The sequence below is a fragment of the Piliocolobus tephrosceles genome, chromosome 10, assembly GCF_002776525.5.
Source record: "Piliocolobus tephrosceles isolate RC106 chromosome 10, ASM277652v3, whole genome shotgun sequence".
Classification (NCBI taxonomy): Eukaryota; Metazoa; Chordata; class Mammalia; order Primates; family Cercopithecidae; genus Piliocolobus; species Piliocolobus tephrosceles.
In genome coordinates this window covers 101,943,412-101,964,522 of record NC_045443.1, presented here as the reverse complement: position 1 = coordinate 101,964,522, position 21,111 = coordinate 101,943,412, and the positions used below count along the sequence as shown (strand labels likewise).

The window sequence follows — 21,111 nt, the reverse complement described above, 5'->3', positions numbered from 1 at the left end:
CTTATATAATTAAATAAGCCTCTCTGAACATACTGGAAAAGTCTTTCTTGTTTAACTTTAATTAAAATGTTCTAATCCTTGGAAAAGAGCTTAACTGGTCCATTGCTTAAGATTAGTTTGGAAACATTAAGGGCCTCATCCCACCTCCACCCTTATTCACTTTTGTACTTCAATCAGGCCTTTTTTGTATCTAGAACAATATTTCTTCCCACAGAGCCTTTCTACACATACTACATTCTCTGTAAAAAAATGTACCCTCTCCCCACTCTCCACAGAAGGTTCCTTTCATTTGGTCACTTTATAATACAGCAAGAGTTTAATACCCAGCTGTGGGAATCAGATACTCTGGTAACCCTATTTTACTAGGAATAGTCCACCAGGTTTTCAAAAGGGTCCACAACTCCCCAAATGTTAAAAAAATATATATATATAGGAAGATGTTACTTTCTATCAGTACAGCATATACATACAACTATTGTTCACTGTTGTTATGAATCATAGCTCTACTGCAAATATAGCATATATACCTCTACTGCTACAGGCCAGGCGCAGTGGCTCAAGCCTGTAATCCCAGCACTTTCGGAAGCTGCTCTGGGAGGACCACTTGAGGTCAGGAGTTGAAGATCAGCCTGGCCAACATGGTGGAAGCCCTCTCTACTAAAAATACAAAAATTAGCCAGGTGTGGTGGCACGCACCTGTGGCCCCAGTTACTCGGGAGGCTGAGGCAACAGAATCGCTTGAACCTGGGAGGCAGAGGTTGCAGTCAGCCGGGATTGGACTACTGCACTCCAGCCTGGGTGACAGAGCCAAACTCCGTCTCAAAAAAAAAAAAAAAGTAAAAATAAAAAACAGCTACAGTAATCAAGCACTGACAGCTTCCAGGAAATTTGTGCCTTAATCTTCACAACAATATTATGAGATAGATTCACTTTAGACTTACTCTCTACCAGGTACTTTTCTAATTATTTTGTAAGTGTTGGCTAATGCAATTCTCCCAAGAATTGTTAGACGCTGTTATCAACCTCATTTTACAGAAGAAACAGGTTCAGAGAGGTAACTCTTCCAAAGTCATAGAGCAAGAAACTGGCAGAATAGTATGTGAATTCAGGTTGTTCCAATCCCAAAGTTCATATTCTTATCTATCAGCATTAGGAGATCCATAGTCACATACACAACTCAAGTCAACTCACTGAGAGATGAAAAAAAAATGACAACTATAATTCCTTAAGTTTAACAAAATAGTCCCACCATTTTCCCTGCACTAGAGAAAATTATCTATTAGTCTGAGATGTACACTAAGTGTTCAATTTTGTCGCTCTTATGTATCAAAACATTTCTGATAATGTTAACAAATCCCAGGTGTGACTTGGCATAGTATTAGATCTTTTCAAAAGATTAAAAGAGCGAAAAAGGTTAGTACACATAAATAAATGAGATAAGCGGGATGCCAGAAGTATGTAGTGTTTATGTTGAGACTGTACCATATACCAAGGGGGAAATGTCCTATGGGGAGCCAGGGAGTGCAGGTAGGGTCTAGTCTTGAACTCTTATTTAAATCTCTGGTGCATATGAAGAAACAAAGTATTAACAGACCAAAGATGACAAAGGAATGCATAAAGGAAAGCATTAAACAGAAGAGAACAGAAGAAAACCAAAAGTGAGAAAGTTGACAAAGGAAGACATTATTAATCTATAAATAAAAACAAAGCTATATAGGTGTTTAGATGGTAGGGAGGTACAAGTTTATATACCAGCATACAGCAGTAGGGGAATCAGCATTCCTGATGGTTTATAATGCTCAAAGGATGCTTCCACCACCAACTCAACTCTCTTTTTGCCTTTTACCATGACTGTAGAATTAACAAACCTACAGGCAAACCCACTTACTTTAATTGGTACAAACTGTCTTATAAACTTGATGCCATGTTCTTCCATGTGTTCACCAATTTTGTTGGCCATGTCCTGGTCAAATCCTCTAAGAAGAATGGACCTAACCATAACAGTGACATCTAAACCAATACCAGCAAGAAATCCAGCACACTCCAAAGCGACATAGGATGCTCCAACGACCAGGGTCTTACCCGGGCAGTAAGGCAAGGAGAAAAGATCATCACTGGAAAAAGAAAAAAAAAGAAAGAAGAAAAAAAAAGTTCCTATATGAATAATTACTAAATCCAAGTACACATTTTTACTTTGATAAGAACATACTTTCAAGATGATAAACATTCTACTAGCTACACACATGAATACATGAGAAGGTTTTATAATTCTTAGATACCCTTTCTTGCCACTCAGTTGCTTTGGGAGTAGCTCAAGCTACCCATAGCTAAACACAGCAAACTGTGTGACTTCTGATATTAGTCAGTTAGTCCAATTCATCTTCACACTAAATGATTTTGAACTGTTTGGAATAAATCATAGATTTGCAAACCCTAACCTCCATCCTCATGCCACCATTCAGCTCTCTCTGAGGTGGAAAAACCTGTGTTACTTGTCCTCAGCTGAAACATCAATTATTATTAAGAATGTGGACAAGAACGGGGGAAAAAAAAACTTTCAATATCTTATAATATAAAAGTCAACTATAAAAAGTAGAACCTGACAAAAGTCTTCTAGCTGAGCTAGGGACACAGAGATCATAAAAACATTGTTAGAGAATGAGTTTTTAAAAAATATCAGAAGGGGGCCTGCTATTGTCTGAATGTCTATGTACCCCCAAAATGCATAGATTAACATCCTAAACCCCAAGGCAATGATATCGGGGTGGGGCTTTCGGGAGGTGATTAGGCCATGAGGGCAGAGCACTCATGAATGAGGCTAATGTCCTCATAAAAAATGCCCGTGAGACCTACCTCTCCCCCTTCCACCATATGAGAAAGGATAAAAGCATATACCAAAAAGAGCCTTAAGGAGAAGAGTAACTTATAACATAATCAGAAACTCCCGAGCAAAAAGGATCCAAGAAGTCACATTTACCAACACTCTGTCTTAATGACTTCATAATTGAAAGCTCCTGAACAATGTCACCAGTGTTACCATTTGACAGGCAAAAATAAACCACACAGCAAAACATCTCCTTGCTTGACTCATTTCAGGAGGTCCTTCTACACTGACACTGTAACCATTCAAACAGCACTGAGTAGGGTCTACATTCTGATAAATCTAAATGACCTGCCAGCCTTTAATTCTTTTAGCAGCCACTCTGCAAGGGTTAAAGGGTAAAATATATGATCCTCATTTTACAAAATCTAAATGTATATATGTATCATACCTATTTTACAAAATGCGAATATCCATTGATTACATACTTACATACTCATACATGCATAAATTTCAAATACAAATGCAAATATAAATCTATACTTGTATGTTAGTGATACTAATTCTGTGTAGCAAGATGACCAATGTTTGAAGTTTTCAATATTTAAAATGTTCTCCTTTAAAATCATTTTTCCTTTTTCTCTCTCCCAAACCCTGCCCCCAGAGAGGGCACAATGTGGCAAAGAAATCTGTCTCAAGTCCAAAAAATTGACGAAGTGGGTTTGAAGAAAAATGTGAAAGCAAAATCCACAATAGGTTTTTCTTTCCCACCCTGCTTTTTTTCTTTACCTGCTAATGCAGTATTCTTTGTCACCAGGGATGCCCAAGTAACGTGGTCTTTCACCAGTGGCAATGAGAAATCTCTCTGCTGAATAAATTTTTTCTTTGCCTTTATTATTTGTTGCCTACAAGAAACCAATATGAAAACCTTATTAAGTAATCATTCCTCAGAATTGTAAACTTTGAAAGGCCATTCACTACATTGTCTCATTTCATCCTCATAATGAGGACAATAATATAGTAAAAAGGATAAATTAAGACTGAGTAGTTAACAGACTTGCTCAAAGTCACAATGCTAGTAAGTGCCAGAGCCAAACCTCAAATCCAGGTGGTCTGGTCCAGTACGCTTACATTTTACCATACCTCCACACAAGGCCCCATAGGATGATATGACAGCAAAATCACCAAACTAGATAGTCTGAGTCACAGTGGCTATTACTTTTATTATAATACTTTAACATTTTCCAACCAAAGCTTTAAAAAAAAAAAAACTAGTCAGGATGTCACATAATTACCTTAATCCTGTGAGGACCAATAAACTGCCCGTAAGCATTCTCATAGACAACTTTTTTCTCCCGCAGTGCTACTCGGTAGCCCCAATTCAAAGAGCCAATGTGATTCTGTACAGCTTCTATCATTCTGTCCCAATCATGCTTAACTGTATAAGAAAATAAGACAAAATCTTGTTTGGCTTTTCAACTCCTGGCAAAGATCATTTCTCAATAATCACTCAAGTGAAATACAAGGAGCAGAGCTCTAAAAGGCAATCTAAAAGGGCAAATCCTCCATTTTGAGCACATACGCCACTTTTTCATCTTCAAATATTCTTTCTCTTTTATAAGACTAATACAGTTAAATAATACAAGACAGATCTCCTGACAATTTTAAACTAAAATAACAATACACAAACTTTTCCCTTCTTTATCTAGAAATGAACTTGAATTTTACTGATTTCTGGGATATATTAAGGCTTAGGATTCTCTATTTGTAAGAAAATCCAAGAGATTCTGATGTAGCCAAGTATGGAGTTACTAAACTAGTAACAATGTTTATGCCAGGGGCTGGCAAACTGAAACCATGGGCCAATCCAGCCCATCACCTTTTTGTAAATAAAGTTTTATTAAAATACAGCCATGCTTATTTATTTCAATATTTTCTAGTGCTACTTTCACACTACATGGGCAGAGTTAAGTAGCTACTAGAGACCCTATGCCCCAAGAATCCTAAAATATTTACCATCTAGCCTTTTATGGAAAAAATTCACTGACAGTTCATTTAGACAGAATTTTAAGAGTCTATCACATTTCCCTCCAAACTCCCATATCTCATCAAAGAGAAAACTTTTTTATTCTTTTTGATTCTGTCATAATTAAATTAATCCTCAGGGCACTAAAGTAATATTAAATTTTAAAGGATAAAAATCAACCCTTGGGTATTCAATAATCTCTCTTTTTTATTCCTCGCCCAGAGTCTTGCCCTGTTGCCCAGACTGGAATGCAGTGGCTCAACCTGGGCTCACAGCAACCTCTGACCCCCCAACCCCAGGGTTCAAGCTATTCTTGTGCCTCAGCCTCCCAAGTAGCTGGGATTACAAGTGTGGGCCACCACGCCCAGCTAATCTTTTGTAATTTTAGTAGAGACGCAGTTTTGCCATGTTGGCCTGGCTGGTCTCAAACTCCTGACCTCAAGTGCTCTGCCCACTTCAGCCTCCCAAAGTGCTGGGATTACAGGCATGAGTCATTGCACCCAGCCTCAATAATCTCTTCTTTAGAGACAGGGTCTCACTCTATTGCCCAGGCTGGAGTGCAGTGGTACAATCAATCATAGCTCACTGCAACCTCGAACTCCGGGGCTCAAATTATCCCCCTGCTTCAGCCTCCTAAGAAGCTGGGACTATAGGAGAGGCCTTCCATGCCCAATTAATTTTTTTTTTTTTTTTTTTAGAGACAGGGTCTTGCTTTGTTGCCCAAGGTAGTCTTGAACTTCTGGTCTCAAACTTATCCTTCCCCTTGGCCTCCCAAACTGTCGGAATTACAGGCATGAGCCACCTGGCCGAATAATCAATATCTTATAAACGACTAGCGAAATAAATAAGATACAGGTAAATATACTCTGGTGGTAGGCAGAAGACAGGTCCTAGGGCAGCTGTGGTTTAGAAGGAAGAAGAGAATCAACATATATTGAAAGCTTCTCTCGGCCAGGCGCGGTGGCTCAAGCCTGCAATCCCAGCACTTTGGGAGGCCGAGGTGGGTGGATCACAAGGTCAGGAGATCGAGACCATCCTGGCTAACACGGTGAAACCCCGTCTCTACTAAAAATATAAAAAAATTAGCCGGGCGTGGTGGCGGGCGCTTGTAGTCCCAGCTACTTGGGAGGCTGAGGCAGGAGAATGGCGTGAACCCGGGAGGTGGAGTTTGCAGTGAGCCGAGATCGCGCCACTGCACTCCAGCCTGGGTGACAGAGCGAGACTCTGCCTCAAAAAAAAAAAAAAAAAAAAAAAACAAACAAACAAAAAAAAAGAAAGCTTCTCTCATTGAAATGAGGAATGTGAGTCTCTAATTCAGTGGGCAAGTAGACTGGCTATACAGTACACTTACTGGCCAGCCTCTGGAAGTGGGAATGACAGCACAAAAAACTGATTTATAGTCTCCAAGAGAACAGATAGATCATGGATATTGAATTCATATGATCATAATATGTTAGAATTAGAGCGAACCTTAAGAGATTGGTTCTACTGAAAGAAACAAAAAAAAGTAACTGCAGATGCCACTGTGGTTATGGTTCTAGAGGACCAGGTAGCTTGTGGGTGGGGAAGGCTGCAGGAAGGTTGGACTAACCTGCCTGCCTGGCCTGTCTACCACCACTACAAAAGTCTCAGGACTTGCTGTTTCTCTACTAGGAGTGGAAAAGAATAGTATATAACTCACCTACACATGCTAATCATCTAAGCTGCAGTAATTACCAATGTTTTACAAAATTTCTTCTTATATCCCTCCCTCTCTTAAGGATCTGAGCAAACAATGTGATCCCAACATTATAAAACTTTAAAAGTTAGTGATTTTCTAAGATTCCAGACTTGGAAAAGGTACTATTATCTTAAGTAGGAAGTAAAAGCATTAAGAAAAGAAGCATAAGTAGTTTGAGTGAGAGCAAAATTTTTCCAAGCATGTATTTATGCCGTATCTTCACATTTAATACACAATTAAAACCCTGAAAAAGCCACAAAATAGTTTAACTTGGCTACCGGCTGGAGTATTTTCCCTCAAATGCTCCATAATGCATAGGTCTCAAACCTCAAATCAGATAGGGGTTGGAGTTTCACTCTTCACAACAGAGTGACATATGTCATAAATTAGCCAGGAAGCTAGGCCAAATGTCACTTTATTCTTCTACTAGATAATGCAATCTACTTTCTAAAATTAATGATTCTGCCGGGCATGGTGGCTCACACCTGTTAATCCCAGCACTTTGGGAGGCCAAGGCAGGCGGATCACGAGGTCAGATCGAGACCATCCTGGCTAACACGGTGAAACCCCGTCTCTACAAAAAAATACAAAAAATTAGCCGGGTGTGGTGGCGGGCGCCTGTAGTCCCAGCTACTCGGGAGGCTGAGGCAGGAGAATGGCGTGAACCCAGGAGGCAGAGCTTGCAGTAAGCCGAGATGGCGCCACTGCACTCCAGCCTGGGTGACAGAGCGAGACTCTGTCTCAAAATAAATAAATTAATTAAATTAAATTAACAATTCCAATCTCTTCAACTCGTCTAGGGTTTCTAGAGTACTCTAAATATTTTTAATCCAACAAAGTCTAACCACTCCCTCCTCAACAAACAACCCCCACCCCCCTACAATATTGGCTCATGAAACAAGACTTCTTTGGAGGAAGAAAAATGCAACAGCTTCAAAAGAAAGCAAATGCAATTAGTACTTCCTTACAAATTATAAACATTGTATGATTTCTCACAAACACTACATGACAATATATTCAAAAGAACTCTAATTTTATATTATAGAAATACCATAATCCAAATGCTGTATCTGTTGTTACCATAACTATGTAAATACTTGACAAAGGATAACTCCAGTGATTATATCCATCAAAAATGTAAACAATAAAAACAACTAGGCTATTTGCTCTCTTCGTGAAAATTAATGATGCATTACAAAGACTGCAGCTCAAACCCCCCAAAGCACAAACAGAAGAGTAGCTTTTCCCTCTCATACCTGTCTCCTCGACTTTCCATCCATAGTTTCGAGAGTCTTGTAGGGCTTGTCCTAACAAAGCTGCTTGATGCATCAGTTTTTTAGGTATGCAACCCACATTCACACATGTTCCTCCGAGACCTATAACAACATTGAGAAAGCAGTTTATAGCCTGCTTTCCAAGCCTTACAAATCTTCAAAGAACAAAGTCAACAATTATTACAACTCTAAGAAATATTGTATTACATTTGCTTAATGTGGCCAATAATAAAGTTTATTCCTAAATCTTACAACATTCATCAGTTCAGAGACCCTTACATACCAAACACGGTAACATCATCCTAAAACGAAACAAAAAGAGGGGCAGATTTCCACGATGTCCATATACTTCAAAGATACAAAATTAATTGATTGCTGATAAAGATGCCAGAAATTGAAATTTTACTATGTACACAACCCTATATAGATGACCCGACTTATGATTTTTCTCTTCATGTTGCTATCCATACACCCATACTGTGTTTCACTTTCAGTACAGCATTCAATAAATTATATGAGATATTCAACACTTTATTATAAAATAGGCTTTGTGTTAGATGATTTTGCCCACTGTAGTGTTCAGAGCATGTTTAAGGTAGACTAGGCTAAGCTATGATGTTTAGGAGGTTAGGTGTACTAAATGCATTTTCGACTTGTTTTCAACTTACAGAGCATTTTATCAGGATGTAGTCCCCCACTGTAATTCAAGCAGCATCTGCACTTGCCATTGAATCTATGCACAGAGGTAACTGATAAAGGCGTTGTTATGCTGGGCGATTAGAGTGCAGTGGTTCTTAAACTATACATAAAATTTGGTGTATATGGGCCAGACGTGGTGGTTCATGACTGTAATCCCAGCACTTTGGAGGCCGAGGTGGGTGAATCATTTCAAGTCAGGAGTTCAAGACCAGCCTGGCCAACATGGTGAAATCCCGTCTCTACTAAAAGTACAAAAAATTAGCCGGGCGTGGTGGTACATGTCTGTAATCCCAACTACTCAGGAGGCTGAGGCAGGAGAACTGCTTGAACCCAGGAGGTGGAGGTTGCAGTGAGCCGAGATAGCGCCACTGCACTCCAGCCTGGGCAACAAAGCGAGACTCCATCTCAAAAAAAATTTTTTTTTGGTGTATATGTGCATTTTTTTAAGGAGGTGGCCTACAGCATTCACTTGGTTTTTTAAAGGATGCATGACTTCCCTTGCTCCCTAAAAAAAAACTTCAGTATCCCTAAGCCTAAAGAACATGGTGACAGCTTGTTTCCATTAGAACAAAACACAGGCAGGTGACCAAAATGACATGAGTTAAGAGTGAAAGATGACAACAGACTTCACAGCTCAAAGTCAGTCCTCTGAGCAGAATGCTACCAGCGTCTCTCTGGAGTATAAACTTCACAGGTCAGAGGGGGAATACCTAGCAACAAGAGCAGTGTCTGACACAGATTGACATATTAAATGTCTGCTGAACGGATGAATCGGAAATTGTGACATCGCCTTATCTGGACTTCCTGCTTCTTGGTTCCTTCTAATGCAAGGAGCCAAGTAATCTTTAAAAAATGTATATTATCATATGGCTCCCCTGCCTTAGAGTCTTCAAAAGCTCATTTATATGCTCTGATTAGTCCAAATTCCTTATCTGGGCCTACAAAGCCCTCGATAGTGACACCTGCCTTCCTCTCTGGTCTCACCTCACACTACCACCTCCAGCTCCCATTATCTATGCCACAACCATGAAGGGCTCTTACCTACCTCAGGGCCTTTGTATGTGCTATCCTCAAAGAAAGAGAAGCTGCCTGGAAAGTTCTGCCTCACCTTTTGACAGCTGGCTCATTCTCATTCTTCGGCCTCTTCTAAATGTCACCTCTTCACATGCCTTTCTTGATAATCTTCTCAAAGTTAAACTCTCCTTTATCCACTTCGTCTCTATGCCACTATATAATTTTTTCAATACCACTTACCACAACTCCTAAAGTTCTTATGTATCTTTTGTCTCCCCACTTAGAATATAAACTCCACAAGGGCAGGAACTTTGAATGTGCCAAGTTCACTGCTATATCGTCACTGCCGTGGTTCATAATAAATGTTCAATAAATATTTGTTGAATAAATGAATAATGAATATATAATTCATCAAGACTCAGAAGCAGTAAGGGCTAGGCAGTAAGGTATCTGATTCCAGTTTTGTTCAATGTAGCAGGTAGATTTAAAACAGAAATCCACATATGAAAAGTTTAAATTTTCAGTTATTAAGCCCCTATATATGCTAGATTACTCAAATATTTACCTTTAAATCATAGCTTGTAGACAAGGTTTTTACTTCTTGACTCTGTGCCAAAGAACCTAAATTTTTAGCATTTAATCTGATCCATTTTAACTTGGCTCAAATAAAAGATATATATGTTTTGGGGCTGGTTTTTCTTTAACTTAGTTTTTGATTTTTTAAATTAGGCTTTAGGAGCCAGTTAGATTATTGCCAGGGGAAAACTACTTTGGCAACATCACTTCTAGAGTATTTTCAAAGCTTACCCCATCTAGTTCCAAGAGGGGTGGGAGTGACAAAGTCCAGGACCATCACCTTCTTGCCATATTGGGCTGCCTCCTGGAAAATAAAATTATTAAAGTGAGTTGAAAAGGTTAACATGACAGATTGGAAATGAGCTGTTAAAAATCCATGATTTTTTTTTAAGCTATAGAACTTAAAGCATAACGAGTAATTAATACCTGGGTACTTCACACACATCATGATTAATTCAACTCCAGGATAAAAATTAACAGATACTCAGATAGTTGTGAGAGTAGATTTTAAAATTATGCATAATAGAGTAGTAAAATTGTTAGAATCAGCTGGAAACCTTAGACTTCTCACATAACTCCATTCAAACAATAACAGATTAAGCAATACCTGAAAAAAGAAAGTGGCCATTTCCAAGCAAGTTGCCAAGTAGCTGAAAAAGCAGGTTTACTGACAGTCTACAGCCTGTTGAAAAAGCAGGTTTACTGACAGTCTACAGCTTGTTAATGCAACCTGTATCCTATAAGGTGATATTTTAAAAATCATTTTAAAGTTTAATCTAATTTGGTTTCTAAAGCATAATACTGAAGAAGTTTTTCTTCTGTATTACAAGATTTCCTAAAAATTTCACATGAGGAGTTCATTAAAAAGTTGACAATATCTATGATGTTTCCAAATCTATTTTGAGGGAAGGAAACAAGAGTTAGAAGTTTGTTTTGCAGGGTATCTTTTCTTTCTCATAGAATAAGCTTTGTATATTGGCAACTAGACCTCCAAAGGTTATTTGAAAGGACTGAGTCTACATGTCTTTCAAACACACCATCACTGGAGTAAAACACATCAGGTATTATTCCTGAATTACTTTCAGCAAAGCACTGCTTCATGCTGGTCTGCCCCTAACTTGGGGAGCTTCTACCCATTACTGATTCAACACAAGCTACACCTTAGGGAAGTATAACCACTTCATCTTTTAAAGGAACCTGTTGGGTAAGGATGACAGGCCCAAGGGGTCCTCACATGGGAAATTTATCTTGATTTAGGACCAGGAGCCTCACTCCTAACCTTCTTTATTTATACATCCTCTTTCCAATCACCCTCAGACCACAGAGTTAGTGGTTATTAACCTCACATACACAGAAAGCAAATCATTTTTAATAAACGGGTTTAAGAAACCCAATTGCTCTCCATCTTTTTTTTATACTGGAGAGAAGGGGTTATGAACAGGGAAATCATTCAAGTGAAAAAGACAAATATTAATTAAGAAATATATTTGCTTAATTTCAAACCATTTCCACACAACACCCATATATATATGTATTTTTTTTTTTTTTTTTTTTTTGAGACAGAGTTTTGCTCCTGTTGCCCAGGCTGGAGTACAATGGTGCGATCTCAGCTCACTGCAAACTCAGCCTCCCAGGTTCAAGCCATTCTCCTGCCTCAGCCTCCCAAGTAGCTGGGATTACAGGCACCCACCACCACGCCCAGCTAATTTTTGTATTTTTAGTGGAGATGGGGTTTCACCACATTGGCCAGGCTGGTCTTGAACTCCTGACCTCAGATGATCCACCCGCCTTGGACTCCCAAAGTGCTGGGATTACAGGCGTGAGCCACTGCACCAGGCACAACACCCTTATTATCTCTGAGAAATCAACTAAATTTTAAAGTGAGTAGAAACATGTTCCAAACTACTGGGCCCTGTATTATATAAGTAATGTATATTTCAATCTGGAAAAATGATTTATAAAGTGGTCCCTTATCATGCCCAAGTTAATGTGCAAAATGTAACAAGAGTGGATCAAATAAATTCCACAGAGAGCGGAGAGAACCCTGTCAGGGATGTTAATATTCTAACTACCACCCAGACAACACACAACACAAGGAGCCTTGCCTTAGCAGCTGCCAGGCCTCCTGAGCCACCTCCAATGATGATAAGGTCATAGTCATAGGACTCGGGAAGATCCTCAGGGCCATTCATTTTTAGTAGCTTTTGAAGTCTGCCCTCCTGATAAGCCTAAAGAAAAATAACAGGAGAGAAAATAATTTAACTTAAAATCAGCAATGTCCAAAACGCTTTGTAACAAAACCTTTTCTTAAAGGAAAACAAAAGGAATTTTCAAAGGGAAGATGTTGTTTGATTTATAATTACAGCATATAGATGGAAATATTCAACCTTCCTTAAAGTTGTGAACTGCTTGCTTTATCTTAGTTTATTAGCCCCAAACACTGTCATTGCTACTTTGAAGTGTTCGTATAGTACCTCTACATAAGTAAACCAGCTTAGGTCTAAATCAGGTTTAATCATCAGCCTTTTTTTCCTAGAATTTTTAAACTAGGTTTTAAAGATAGGGGCTTGGTAAATATGGGCATAGCTTAATCTGAATATAACAATTTTAAAAGATCAGCCAAATATTTTTTTAAGACTTTTCTGTACTGTTTGGCTGGGGCATAACATCTAGAAAATCAGAACAGAACTGTCAATTGATACTGACCTGCATGAAAAGTTAAACGTGAAAGTTGCTGCTTTTGTAGGATATTTTAAATAGGCACAACTCTGCAAAGTTCATTCCTTTAATTGCATGTGCATGAAGTCTCCCATATTTAATATTTAGTTTCCATATACTTAGCAAGTAACAGACATTTATAATTTAGGTGTTAGACTCTTAATTTTTAAAAAATCCTTTCATTCCACTAATATAATTCTGATACACATTATATTTCAAATCAGTTTAATACGATATTTTGGCAACATATTTAATATTATCTCTTATTAAAATAAAAATCTATGTTAACAAGATATAACGACTGAGAAAGTTGTTAATAAGCACAATAAAATGTTTTCAAAAACTCAAGTCTTAAGCCAGGCGCAGTGGCTCACGCCTGTAATACCAGCACTTTGGGAGGCCGAGGCAGGAAGATTACTTGAAGTCAGGAGTTCGAGATCAGCCTGGCCAACGGGGTAAAACCCTCTCTCTACTAAAAAAACAAAAATTAGCCAGGCATGGTGGCAGGCGCCTGTAATCTCAGCTACTCCGGAGGCTGAGGCAGGAGAAACGCTTGAATCCGGGAGACAGAGGTTGCAGTGAGCCAAGATCGCACCACTGGACTCCATCCCATTAAAAAAAAATAAACAAAAAGTCTTTAATAACAAAAAGAGCCCCCCAACTTACCAGCCCAAACTGCACATTTCTCTCTTGCCTACCATCAGATGCAGGGGGTGGAAGGCAGAGCTTGGGGTCAGCGGAAGAACAAGGTTCTTGGGATGTGGAAGGGGGTGCGGTGGAGCAATGTGGAGGAGGAAGCACAGCACTGCGGCTACCTGTTGGCAGCATGGCGGGCATACGTAGTGCCTCAGGGACTGAAGGGAGAACACCTGGAAACCAGCAACAGTGGGGGCAAGACTGCACCACCCTGACAGTCTGCACAAAAGGTCTAGCATGAGAGGCTGGTAAACACAGCCAGTACTCATCAACTGGCATTATGGCCAAGGCTCCTCCTTCAATACAAGGCACTGTGGGGGAAAAACAATTTGGTAGTAACAGCCATTCGATCAAAGGATCAATTAAGCTTCAAGGAACTAGTGTGACTCCCTACTCAGTCTCAAAGAGCATGACTTACTGGTTTAAGAGTTAACTAACAAATGCAGTTAGATGTCCTGCTGGAAAAATAACAAACAATCACTTCTAATCTCAACCTCATTTTATCTGCATGAACTTAGCAAAGATGGTGACAGAACACAATAACTGGCTGTCTAAATGAAAAGCACGGTTCTGGGAATTCCCCTCCTCCAACATACCTACTAGAACAAATACCAGAAAATGTATCCTCATGCTGAAAAGCCACATACTCCCTCCACCAATGTTTACAATCTGTTCCTTACTGAAATTCTGTATCTAACCTGGGATCTCCTGGTTCAAGCTTAAAGTCAAATTGTATCAACCAGTGCACAGATTTTACCAAAAAAGCTCTGAATGAACCTCACCATTTTAAAGCACTGTAGGTAAAATTGGTAAGACCCAGGCAATTGAAGCATTCAGTTGACCTTAGAATGAAACATTATGAGGCTGAGCTCAGTGGCTTATGCCTGTAATCCCAGCACTTTGGGAGGCTGAAGAGGGCGGGTTGCCTGAGCTCAGGAGTTCACCACCAGCCTGGGCAACATGGTGAAACCCCGTCTCTACTAAAATACAAAAAAAAATTAGCCGGGCGTGGAGGCGTGCACCTGTCGTCCCAGCTATTCGGGAGGCTGAGGCAGGAGAATTGCTTGAACCCAGGAGGTGGACGTTGCAGTGAGCCGAGACCGTGCGACTGCACTCTAGCCCGGGCGACAGAGTGAGACTCCATTTCAAAAAAAAAAGAAAGAAACACTATGTTTTAAAATTTTAACCAAACTTAAAATTGAAAGTGCTATCATTCCATTCCATGTAAGTGGTACCTCACCTAAAATAAAAATAAGATAGAAGGTAGAAGACAGCTCCCCCAGACAGCCTAAGAAGGCAGCACAGAGATGGAATAAGGAAAGGAGAAAAATGCCCCCATTCTCCTCCAATTACAATTGCTAGAAATTATGTCAGCTGACTGTGGTGGCTGCTACAGAGGTTCTCAAACTTTTTCATCTCAGGACTCCTTTACAATTTTTGAGACTCCGGGCCGGGCGCGGTGGCTTACACAGTACATTCTCAAGGGTGGGGAGAATTACAAAGAACCCTCTTTGTTGCCACACCACCTGTCACGTGACCTCTGGAAACCTTCACAGTTTACATGTAAGAGAATTAAAGTGAAAAGGGCAGCTAGGCGTGGTGGCTCACGCCTGTAATCCCAGCACTTTGGGAGGCCGAGGTGGGAGGATCGCGAGGTCAGGAGATAGAGACCATCCTGGCTAACACGGTGAAACCTCGTCTCTACTACAAATATAGAAAATTAGCCGAGCGTGGTGGCGGGCGCCTGTAATCCCAGCTACTCGGGAGGTTGAGGCAGAAGAATGGCATGAACCCAGGAGGCAGAGCTCACAGTGAGCCAAGACTGTACCACTGCACTCCAGCCTGGGCAACACAGCGAGACTCCATCTCAAAAAAAAAAAAAAAAAGACAAACAGCATCTTAGTATTATGAAAATAATTCTGACCTTAAAGTATGCCAAAAGCGCCTCATACACTTTGAGAACCACTGCTACAGAATATGAGTAGATGACCTGCAGGCATTCGTCACTTGTTGGCAAGGCTTAGACATTGGATAGTCTTCCTTTTCTTCTACCTGCCTGTCATAGTAATCCAATCCCTTTCTCCAGCCCCACTCCTACTAAAACACTGCTCCAGGCTCCCCCAAAAAGGGCACAATACAGAAAGCAATTCCACTGTGGCAGTCTTTTAAAATCCTGACTTTTCCCCCAAGCTTAGTTTCTATCCTTCGCCAGATTTGTACTCCCCCGCCCCACCATTATAGATGGCTCTGGTGCAGAAATAACCTGCGTTAAAATACTTGCTCTACCACTCACAAGGCCAGGTGACTTGGACCAATCACCTAATCCTTAACGAAGCTAACAGGTTCCTGACCTCATCAAATGGCTGAGTTTAAGAAAGATAATGCATGTTAGCATAGTGGCTGGTAGGAATTAATCCCTTTAAGTTACTAATTCCCCACCTCCTGAAGAAGGGAAATTGCCTGGAACTAAGTCAAGAAGTGCTGGAATGTATTTTACTGGTGTCCTCGCTGAGTTTCCCTGCGTCAATCTCCACTATTTTGAAATGTCCTCTTCCTAACAAATCTTGATCCAGCACACAGACAAGACTAGCATGATGTTACACTATTTATATTCAATGTACAAACATATTACCCTTCCACAGCATTCCCTTGGAGGCTGGTGGCTTCTTTAACCAACACTCTAAGAGATTCCAACACAAAAGGCCCATTTTATCCATCAAGTCTCTCTTCAGTTCCCAATATTCTCCTTTTCTTTCTTACAACTCCAATAACACATGTAGCCACGGCACTTAGCACAGACATTGTTACACTACCTGGGATGTCCTCTTTTCTCCACTCCAACCCCTTCATGCCCTTCAAGCTTAAATTAGAAGCCTTTACTGAACAGCCCTTGTGATATAATTTGGCTGTGTCCCCACCCAAATTGAGTTCCCACATGTTGTGGGAGGGACCTGGTGGGAGGTAACTGAATCATGGGGGCAGGTATTCCCTGTGCTGTTCTCATGATAGCGAATGAGTCTCATGAAATCTGACGGTATTATAAGGGGGAGTTTCCCTGCCCAATCTCTCTCTTTGCCTGCCACCATCCACGTTAAGATGTGGCTTGCTCCTCCTTGCCTTCCTCCATGATTGTGAGACCTTCCCAGCCATGTGGAACTGTGAGTCATTAAACCCCTTTCTTTTGAAAACTGCCCAGTCTTGGGCATGTCTTTATCAGCAGTGTGAAAATGGACTAATACATCGAGTTGGGTGTTCCTCCTCTGAGATCCCCCTGCCACCATCACACAATCCCATCAACTCTGCAAGGGTGGGTATCCTGTCTTTCATCTCTGTGGCCCCAGACTTTGGGAGCACTACCACCTCACTAGGGGACAGTCTAATCTTAATGGAACCACCACCATATACGTGGTCTATTGTTGATCTCATGTGTAACACATGATTGCCCTTATACAGACATGACTGTATTCTGGTAAATGACTTATGAAAAAGAGATTACATTTCAAATGCCTCCTTCAAAGAGCCTCCCCTTAACCCTTCTTCTCAGGCAGCACTTCAACCTCTATCCAAGCAACTCTTCTTCAGAGCTATCATCGTTAACAGGAATATGTTGTCTTTCTCTATGATAGGGTGAACAATAGCTCTCCAATGTCAAAGTCTGGACCCCTAGAACCAGTGACTATGTTACATGTAAAGAGTGATTAAGGTTCTAGAGAGAGATTTTCCAGGATTATCCCACTAGGCCCAATGTAATCACAAGTGTTATAAGAAGGAGGCAGAGGGAGACTTGATTATAGTACTAGGAGATGTGAGGACAGAAGCAAGAGGTTGCATTGCCAGCTTTGAAAACAGAGGAATTGGCCAGGCGCAGTGGCTCACGCCTGTAATCCCAGCACTTTGGGAGGCCAAGGCAGGCAGATCACGAGGTCAGGAGATCGAGACCATCCTGGCCAACATGGTGAAACTCCGTCTCCACTAAAAATACAAAAAATTTGCCAGGTATGGTGGCGGACGCCTGTAGTCCCAGCTACTCAGGAGGCTGAGCCAGGAGAATAGCGTGAACCCAGGAGGCGGAGCTTGTAGTGAGCTGAGATTGTGCTACTGCACTCCAGCCTGGGTGACAGTGCAAGACTCCGTCTCCAAAAAAAAAAAAAAAGAAAATAGAGGAACTGACAGATTGTGGGTCAGGGAATGCAGGTAGGCTTTGGAAGCTGAAAAAGGCAAGGGAACAGATTCTGCCTCGGAGCTTCCAGAAGGAACCAGACCTATTGATAACCGGATTATAGCATCCAACTTTCACAACTGTAAAATAGTGTTATTTAAAACCACTAAATGTTTGGTAATTTGTTACATCAGCAAAACGAAACTAATATACCCACTAAAATATGAAATCATGAGAGGTGGGCAGTTTTCTATCCACCATTTTTCAACCAGTGCCTACAACAGTGACTGGCAAAATGGGTATTCAAACAGTTGTGGAATAAATTAATTACCAATCACTTGCTAATACATTCCCCAGGACAAGGGTCTAAAAAGCATGACAGTCAGAGACTCAAAGGAAAGTAAATGAACCATTGCAGAGACATCACTATGGAGGGAAGTGGCATCATGGAATTTGCTGACTCTGAACTAGAGAGTGAGGCACTAACATGAGAGTCTACAATGAGAAAAGTTTTTTTTATACATTATCTCAAAGTCTTCCAGTCAGATGTTTATTCCCATTTCATATAGCATAGAGGCCCTCAGAGAGAAAGAAACTTGCCCACGAGCCAAGAATTGAGCCCACTTTCAATTTCAGAGATTACAAACCTCTTGCTTTTACAACTATACTACATACCATAATTCATATCTCAAAGTACTTATCACAAACATTTTCTACTTTGATTCTTACTGTAAACTTAAGAGGCATTATTCCCACTTGGCAAATGAAAAACCTGATGTTTACAGGTTAAATAATAATTTTTTTTTTTTTTTTTTTGAGGCAGAGTCTCCCTCTGTCACCCTGACTGGAGTGCAGTGGCCGGATCTCAGCTCACTGCAAGCTCCGCCTCCCGGGTTTACGCCATTCTCCTGCCTCAGCCTCCAGAGTAGCTGGGACTACAGGCGCCCGCCACCTCGCCCGGCTAGTTTTTATATTTTTAGTAGAGACGGGGTTTCACCGTGTTAGCCAGGATGGTCTCGATCTCCTGACCTCGTGATCCGCCCGTCTCGGCCTCCCAAAGTGCTGGGATTACAGGCTTGAGCCACCGCGCCCGGCCAAGTTAAATAATAATTTATCCAAAGTACATAACTAGAATGTTATAGAATGAGGATCTGATCCCAGATCCTTTGACCAGCAAGTGGTTCTACCATTCAATAAAGTTCTATTACTTAAAAATATTCTCAAAATATTTTAAAAATATTTCTTAAAAATATTGTCCTAGGCTGGGCGTGGTGGCTCACACCTGTAATTCCCAACACTTTGGGAGGCCAAGGCAGGAGGATTGCTTAAGTCTGGGAGTTCAAGACCAGCCTGGGCAACATGAGACCTTCTCTCTTCTGAAACAAAAAAAATAGCTGAGTGTGGAGGCATGCAGCTGTAGTCCCAGCTACTCGGGAGGCTGAGGCAGGAGACTCACTTGAGTCCGAGAGATCAAGGTGACTGCAGTAAGCCAGGATTGTGCTCTGGGCAACAGAGCAAGACCTTGTCTCAAAAAAAAACAAAAAAACAAAATTCTCCTACATTTCAGCTAACTGAACCTGCAAAATTTAAAGTACCTAGGCCAGGTGTGGTGGCTCACACCTGGAATCCCAGCACTTTGGGTGGCCAAAGCAGGCGAATCACGAGGTCAGGAGTTCGAGACCAGCCTGGCCAATACAGTGAAACCCTGTCTCTACTAAAAGTACAAAAATCATCCAGGCGTGGTGGCGGGTGCCTGTAATCCCAGTTACGTGGGAGGCTGAGGCAGGAGAATCACTTGAACCCAGGAGGTGGAGGTTGCAGTAAGCCGAGATTGTGCCATTGCATTCCAGCCTGGGCAATGAGTGAAAACTCTGTCTCCAAAAAATTAAATAAAGTTCTCTATATTAGCAAGAAACAAGCAGATTTGCAGTTTGATTCTTAATCTCTATAAATTTTTAATTTCCTTTTTGCTTCAAGGTAAGCAGTCACTTTAATTTCAAAATTTCAAAAATGATGAGGCAATCCATCACGCCTCATCATTTTACTGGTGTCATGCCAACCAGTAAAAATAGAAACACTGGTGGTCAACTTTATATTTTAACAGCTATTAACTTTAGAGAAGACCGAAAAAATTACCTCTCCTAAGCCTCCAGATGTCTATTAATGCTTTTAAATCATCACTGTCAAATACTCCTAGTAAAGACATGAGGCATTCAACAGAGCAACTGATTGTCAGTAAAGTACTGGGGCGGGACCTGTTTGCTGTCATTAAGAGTACTTTTTCTTCCAACAGCAGATCATCCCCATACATGAAAGATCCTTCCTCTCAGTCTTGGTATCATTTGTTGAGTCTTTGAATTTCCTTTTCCTGTACCACTAGACTTACTAGGAAAGTTTGCCACTGCTGCCACAATGTTTTTCCACTCCTGTAAAGTTATATTTTTAAAACTGCAAGCAACAGAAAGAAAAAAGCCTTTATAGCTTTACACTAAGTGAAGAACATCTAGATAAACTAACATGTTTTAGTTTCAAGCAGGGTCAGTTTCCTGGCATTTAAAGCCCTATTAAGAAATGCAAAATTTAGCTCACACTTGTAATCCCAGCACTTTGGGAGGCCGAGGCAGGTGGATCACTTAAGGCCAGGCGCTTGAGACCAGACTGGCTTCCATGGCGAAACCCCGTTCCCACTAAAAATGCAAATATTTGCTAGGTGTGATGGCACACACCTGTAATCCCGGCTAGTTGGGAGGCTGAGGCACAAGAATTGCCTGAACCCCAGAGGCAGAGGTTGTAGTGGGCCAAGATCGCACCACTGCACCCCAGCCTGGGCAACAACAGTGACACTTGTCTCAAGGAAAAAAAAAAAATAGAAAAGCAAAATTAAAGTGGGACAAATATTCAAAGTTGTTACATGATGGAACAGTGCAAATTCTGAAGGACATTCTATGTACTAGCAAAGATCACAAAGGGACACTAGGGGCCAGAGAAAAAATTCAGTAGATAAAAACTACAACTGGATAGCAAAAGATGTTGTGTTCAACGTATAATAGTTAGACAAAAACATCTTCTGAGGATACTAATAGATGAAGTTATGCAATTGTTGCCCAGCTTATCAAATATAACAGTTTTTCCATAAATCTAATGGTCCTCTCGTGCCTAACTTCTAACAATTCCATGCATTTGACCTTGCTGTTCTCCTGCCTTGAATGCCTTTTCCTTCTTCGTGTTTCCACTCACCTTTCAGCCCTTAGCTGACACCTCAACTACTACAGCAGAGACACTACTTTTGCTGAGTCTAATAAAAGAAACTGTTTAGAATATGGATACTCCCTCATAAATCCTGCCTTCTTTGCAATGACTTTTTCATTCTTAATGTTGCATATTAACTGCCTTACAGACAAGTTGTTG

The 21,111-nt window shown here is 40.7% G+C and overlaps 1 protein-coding gene across 4 annotated transcripts in view; it reads right to left on the bottom strand.

Annotated features, from left to right (window-relative positions):
• Positions 1-21,111, bottom strand: part of TXNRD1 (thioredoxin reductase 1) — a 62,273-nt gene that overhangs the window by 24,148 nt on the left and 17,014 nt on the right. For all 4 annotated transcript variants that reach the window (XM_023191007.1, XM_023191154.1, XM_023191068.1 and 1 more), the window contains 6 exons: positions 12,236-12,358; positions 10,362-10,434; positions 7,824-7,943; positions 4,117-4,259; positions 3,611-3,726; positions 1,889-2,114 (listed from right to left, as the gene is read on the bottom strand). In XM_023191007.1, the coding sequence (XP_023046775.1) occupies positions 1,889-2,114; positions 3,611-3,726; positions 4,117-4,259; positions 7,824-7,943; positions 10,362-10,434; positions 12,236-12,322 (765 nt within the window). In that variant the 5' untranslated portion in view covers positions 12,323-12,358. The remainder of the gene's footprint in view (positions 1-1,888; positions 2,115-3,610; positions 3,727-4,116; positions 4,260-7,823; positions 7,944-10,361; positions 10,435-12,235; positions 12,359-21,111) is intronic.